This window comes from Chaetomium globosum, genomic scaffold, assembly GCF_000143365.1.
Source record: "Chaetomium globosum CBS 148.51 scaffold_7 genomic scaffold, whole genome shotgun sequence".
NCBI classification, from domain to species: domain Eukaryota; kingdom Fungi; phylum Ascomycota; class Sordariomycetes; order Sordariales; family Chaetomiaceae; genus Chaetomium; species Chaetomium globosum.
The window spans coordinates 403,952-410,180 of NT_165982.1; the positions used below are offsets into that span (position 1 = coordinate 403,952).

General features: G+C 55.0%; 2 protein-coding genes across 2 annotated transcripts; both read left to right on the plus strand.

Annotated features, from left to right (window-relative positions):
• Positions 1 to 393: 393 nt before the first annotated feature.
• Positions 394 to 768, plus strand: CHGG_09702 (uncharacterized protein; the record flags this gene model as incomplete). The annotated part of the gene is made up of 2 exons (XM_001227628.1): positions 394 to 535; positions 599 to 768. 2 exons carry the CDS (start codon positions 394 to 396, stop codon positions 766 to 768), a joined length of 312 nt encoding a protein of 103 aa, XP_001227629.1.
• Positions 769 to 3,634: 2,866 nt separating this feature from the next.
• CHGG_09703 (uncharacterized protein) lies at positions 3,635 to 6,124 on the plus strand (the record flags this gene model as incomplete). The annotated part of the gene is made up of 5 exons (XM_001227629.1): positions 3,635 to 3,755; positions 3,816 to 3,949; positions 4,002 to 4,250; positions 4,303 to 5,896; positions 5,964 to 6,124. The coding sequence occupies 5 exons, from the start codon at positions 3,635 to 3,637 to the stop codon at positions 6,122 to 6,124; spliced, it is 2,259 nt and encodes a 752-aa protein (XP_001227630.1).
• Between the last annotated feature and the right edge of the window lie 105 nt (positions 6,125 to 6,229).

A 6,229-nucleotide genomic window follows, 5' to 3' on the forward strand; every position in this document is an offset into this window, starting at 1 on the left:
ATAACTATTGTGCCGTCCTGGTCTGACTGTCTGACTTTCTGGTTTGTCTGACACTGGCCACACACAAAAAAAGTACGGGACCGGGGGGCGAGGGATGGGCTCAACAGACTCGCTGTCTTATCATCCCATTGATCAACTGTGCTGCTTGGCTCCCGTCCATGGGTTGCGAATGCGGAGATGATGGGGTTGCTTTTTCATCAGCAAGATACCAACATACCGGTTGCAACTTATCTCAAGATTCCCGACATTGCTTCTCTCTTGCCCGAGATGTAAATAATCACACCGGCCGCCACTCACGATCCGCACGCTTTTTCTATAAGTAGAAACCGTCGATCTGAAACCCGTTCGAGAGAAACACGAGACATTAGGCTAAGCCAAACTTGGCGCATCATCATGCTCATCCAGCGTCGGCTGCACCCATCGCGCTTTGTCGCAATCAGGACGGCCCGAGCGAAGAAACAATTTTATTTCATCGGGAATCCGCAGAAGCAATCGCAAGAGCTACTCGATCCGGTCTCTGGCGGCATGCTCCGTGGTTCTCGGGCGAAGCCGTCGCCATTGTTGTTGATAGTGATGTGTAAGATGAGATCCCCCACAGATAAATTGCCCTGCAAGGTGCGGGTTCCCCGCCAGTGCCCCTGTGGGTGTGGTTCAGAATCCACTGCGGGGTGTGAGCCCTCAACTTGCATCACACCTCCCTCACCCGAAATAGGAGGGGTCTTGCCGGCCGATTTACCGCTACCGCCACGCGCCCTAGCCGCCCACTAATGTCCAATATCAAGGGCGTCGAAATTTAACAGCCTAGAGACGTTGGGTTCTGGCATAGCCGTCCGGATCGTCCCAGCCGCGTGTTGCTGGCCCAAGCCTCGCCCACCCTTTCTTGTTGAGTGTGTTCGGTTCGGAGGGCTGCAACAGCGGATGGAGGGGCAATGCCTCTTGCCCCTGACAGGTTCGAATGTGGGAGGCCGGGGTCTACCGGCTTGGCCAATAGTCTGGCTTCTTCCCCTTGTCACATGGATTGGTGGCCCCGTCCGGCTGTCTCCATTCGGCAGCTCTGACATGGCTTTGCCCCTTCCCGCAAGGTCCCGAAACACCACCTCGATTCCTCTTGTTGCATCGCTAGTCAGGGACGCAACGCCCAATGCAGCACGCCGTTCCTTGATTGAATGCTCTTTGTCCCGGGAAGGCCGCCGTTGAGCAGGTTGATCAAAGCGATCCCTGGGCATCCCGTGGGAGCCGAGCAGCGCTAATGCCTGTAACTTACTAGTGCCGATGGTTGATGGGGTACTGGGGCCCTTGATTGCGCGACATGGGATGGCGTGGAATGGGTGTGCACACTTTGGCCAAAAAAAGCCAACACGAACGGGGAGCAAGAAATCAGGACAGAAGTAAAAGGAAAAAAACAAGGATGTCAAGGAAGCTGAGCAAAATAAGTAAAATAAAATAAACCGAGGAAAATAAAAGGTAGACACTGGGCTTTCGCATAGCTTTCTTTTCGTTCTCCTCGTCGAAGGTGTCGGCGGCACCTCCACTTAGAGCTCGGCTTTTTTTTGGCCAGAATTAACCAGCCGCCTCGTTTCCAGGCGGCAGGAGGCTTCGAGACGGCGTGGTAATATCAACTCGCGGTATACCGAAAAATGTGGCTCGTACTCCAAAATATCATTTGACATTCCTTTCTGTCAGGTGCCACCCAAACCCGATGTTTGAAAGCGGTTGAGGACGAGCTGATGCCAAGGACCGAAGGCTGGGCTGTTTGAGTTGAAACACGGCCGATTGTCTGTGGCCGTTCACGGACAAGTATTCGAATCCCTTCCCGCTTTACTTGTTCCACTCATGATTTGATTTCATCTCGTTTCCCGCTTCTCTTCCGTTCCAGACAACGGGCTTTCTCTTCTCTCGAACCTCAGTTGCGCTCTTTGGCTTTTGCCTCTTTCCTCCCACGGACAAACGATCCACTTGAGGACAGGGGTGCGTCGCTCCCCGCCCGCACTGTGTCTAGCGCCGAACCGTTTGTCTTGGCGCTCCATTCTCCGTTCTGTCATGCAGGTCCCAGGGCCAACCTCGCCAGCATGGAGTCCCTGTTTGGGTGACAGACTCGGCAAGCTCGCACAAGTCAACGAGGAAAGCAAAGGAAAAGGGGTGAGGGAGAAGGATGCCAACAACAAAAACGAGATTAGATTAAGAAGCAAATATATACTAATCAGCTGAGTATGAATGTCAGCGGAAGGACGAGAGGCAGAGAGCACTAACCCGATAGAGGTAGTCAGGGCAGGAACGACTAATAAGAGTGCCGGAAAGAGAAGGCTCAATTCGGCCAACCCTACAAACATGGAGGAGGGGAGCAGCGTGATCGAGGCAGCAACCTGGAAGTTTTTGCAACGCGGACCCCCCACATTCTCGTAGTTATCGGTTCTATTGTTTTTGTATTCCATTATGCTATTGAGCGAATTACGAATAGGTACTTTGTTGTGCTTGGAAGTTTCTCACCACTGTTTGACCCCTGGGATGGGCGTCCAGGTAATATGCCGGCACCCGCGACAGGTCCAGGATTTCAGTTCTCCCTTTGGACAATGCCCGTGGTATGGATGTGCCTATTTCAGAAATCAATCTCCATCAGTCGCTCTACAAGTACCTAAACCGGCCACGCAACCTTTAAGCCAAGCGAGGCAATCCCTTTCTCCCCCAATTCCATTACCTGGCTCCAAGTCATATACCAGCGCCCCCCAATTTACTACGCCGGCGGACAAGAGTCGTATCGCTTTGGCTGCACAGTGCGCTTTCAGGTTCACCCCAACCGGAAGTTTTGCGGCGGGTCCACCACACCCCTGACGCACACCCACCCACCCATGAACCACCCTCCCACGCTCGCCCGAGCGTCGAGACACGCAGAGTTCGCACTCCCGTCGTTCATCCATTCACCATCTATCTCACCCTCCCTCACCAACTCTTGCAGCCAACGACACACACCAGGCTGCACTTAATCAGGCACTTCGAGCCTGGCCCCCTCTTACCTGCGCGACACATTCCAGTCCGGCATTTTTTACCCTTGAAGAAGCAAACCGTTGCTCTCCACGTCTTGGACTCTCTTCGCTCCCACGTTCCTCCCCTTTGTGGCGCTCCTTCTGCCCCACTGACGAGCACTGAGACCCCCTTGTTGGGCCGAGCACGAACCACTCCAGCCGAGAGCGCGAACAAAGCCTCCGATCATTTGGTGTTTTCGACCAATTCCTCTCCCCAAACTCTATCCCTATCCGAACCTATCGCTCGACTCCGAATTTAATACCGGACAATCCCCGACCTCTCCCGAGTCAATTGGCGCATAGTGCCGCTCAAACCGCGACCGTCAAAGCTTCCTTGGGACGTGTCGAGCAACAAGGCCTTGCTGAGCCCATCCCTATCCTCCCGCACATCGCACCTTGAAAAGAACGCACTCGACATCAAAGAACACGGTCGCGCCCCTTGGCAACTGTCTACTTCCCGCCAATTCCATCTCGAGAGGCTTCGGGCCTGGCAGCCTGACCTTCTCTAATCGCCTGCGACGGCACCCGCCAACATGTCTGTCATGTTACAGACACCTTCTCGGGCTTCAACCGCTTCGTCTTCTTCATTCCAACCCATATCCCGCCAGAACACCATGTCCTCCTACGATGGCTCGCGGTCTGCCCGCCAGTCGAAGCGGTACTCCATGTCCGCCCTCTACATGTCCATGTCAGCCAATGAATCCGACCTGGTCATTGAAGACGAGCTTGCCAAAGGTGGGTTTTGATACACAGCGTACCGGGCCAATGATGGGCATTATATTGACTGCATTGCAGCACAAAAGGTTTTGCGGGATTTGAAATCCAAGATCTCGTCGCAATCCAAGAAGAATTTTGTTCTCGAGAAGGATGTTCGCTACCTTGACTCCCGCATCGCTCTGCTGATCCAGAACCGGATGGCTTTGGAAGAGGTTCGTCCGATCCCTTTCGGTGTCTTGCGTTCTCCTACTAACGGCTCTGCAGCAAAACGAAGTCGCAAGTCACCTTGAAGACGCCACTGAGATGCAGGAGGGTGCCTTTCCAAACGACGACAAGACGCAAAAATACGGAAACTTGATGTTCCTGCTGCAGTCGGAACCTAGACACATCGCTCATCTCTGCCGGCTGGTTTCCATGGCCGAGATCGATTCGCTCCTCCAGACAGTCATGTTCACCATCTACGGGAATCAGTACGAAAGCCGGGAAGAGCACCTGTTGTTGACCATGTTCCAGGTACGTCGCCTTCGGCTCGCGTAGCGCTACCCTTGCTAACACCCTGCCACAGTCCGTCCTTACCTACCAGTTCGACAACACCCCTGAGTACTCGTCCCTGCTGCGCGCAAACACACCCGTTTCGCGGATGATGACAACATACACGAGGAGAGGGCCCGGCCAGAGCTTCTTGAAGTCGGTGTTAGCCAACAGAATCAACAGCCTGATCGAACTCAAGGATCTGGACTTGGAGATCAACCCGCTCAAGGTTTACGAGCGCATGATCGAGCAAATCGAACAGGACACTGGCAGTCTGCCCGCATCGTTGCCTAAGGGCATTACTCAGGAACAGGCGGCCGAGAATCCACAGGTTCAAGCCATTATCGAGCCGCGCCTAACGATGCTCACCGAAATCGCCAACGGATTCCTGACAACTATTATCGAAGGCCTGGAGGAGGCGCCCTATGGCATCCGGTGGATCTGCAAGCAGATTCGCAGCCTGACCAAGAGGAAATATCCGGACGCGAACGACCAGATCATCTGCACTCTGATCGGCGGCTTTTTCTTCCTCCGCTTCATCAACCCGGCCATCGTCACGCCAAAATCATACATGCTCATTGATGGGACGCCGGCCGACCGCCCGAGGAGGACGTTGACGCTCATCGCCAAGATGTTGCAGAATTTGGCTAATAAGCCGTCGTACGCCAAGGAACCGTACATGGCCAAGCTGCAACCCTTCATCCACCAGAACAAGGACCGGGTCAACAAGTTCATGCTGGACCTGTGCGAGGTGCAGGATTTTTATGAAAGCCTCGAGATGGACAACTATGTGGCCCTCTCCAAGAAGGACCTCGAGCTGTCCATCACCCTCAACGAAATCTACGCCATGCACTCCCTGATCGAGAAGCACACCGGAGAGCTTTGTAAGGACGAGAACTCCCACCTTGCTATCATCATGGCGGAGCTCGCCGGCGCACCGGCTCAGGTGCCGCGGAAGGAGAACAGGGTGGTCAACCTCCCGCTATACAGCAAGTGGGAGACCGCTATCGATGATCTAACGGCGGCGCTAGACATCACTCAGGAGGAGGTATTCTTCATGGAAGCCAAGTCGATCTTCGTGCAGATACTGCGAACGATCCCGGCAACGTCATCGGTCGCGAAGCGGCCGCTGCGTCTTGAACGCATCGCCGACGCCGCTGCAACGTCCAAGAACGACGCCGTCATGGTGCGCAAGGGTATCCGGGCGATGGAATTGCTCAGCCAGCTGCAGGAGCTCCGAGTCGTCGATAAGAGCGACGGATTCAGCCTCCTGCGGGACGAAGTGGAGCAGGAACTGCAGCATCTCGGCTCGCTCAAAGAGGGCGTGCTGGCCGAGACGCAGAAGCTCGACGAGGTGTACAAGACCATCCGCGACCACAACTCGTACTTGGTTGGCCAGCTCGAGACGTACAAGAACTACCTGCACAACGTGCGCGGCCAGAGCGAGGGGACCCGCCGCAAGCAGCAGAAGCAGCAGGTACTGGGCCCGTACAAGTTCACGCACCAGCAGCTTGAGAAGGAGGGCGTCATCCAGAAGAGCAACGTTCCCGACAACCGGCGCGCCAATATCTACTTCAACTTCACCAGCCCGCTGCCAGGGACATTTGTCATTTCGCTGCACTACAAAGGTGAGTTCCCAGCACCGCGCTTTATATATCCTATCCCGAACCGTTCTCGCTAACAGTGTATACGTAGGACGCAACCGCGGGCTGCTCGAGCTCGACCTCAAGCTGGACGACCTCCTGGAGATGCAGAAGGACAACCAGGACGATCTCGACTTGGAGTACGTCCAGTTCAACGTGCCCAAGGTGCTCGCGCTGCTCAACAAGCGGTTTGCCCGGAAGAAGGGGTGGTAGGGCGCCCGTCGTTCCCCGCGGCTGGACCACTACTACTGCTACTACTGCTTCTACAGTGTCGCGACTGGCGGCACGGTAGCTCGTTTAATGACTTTTGGCTGGAGA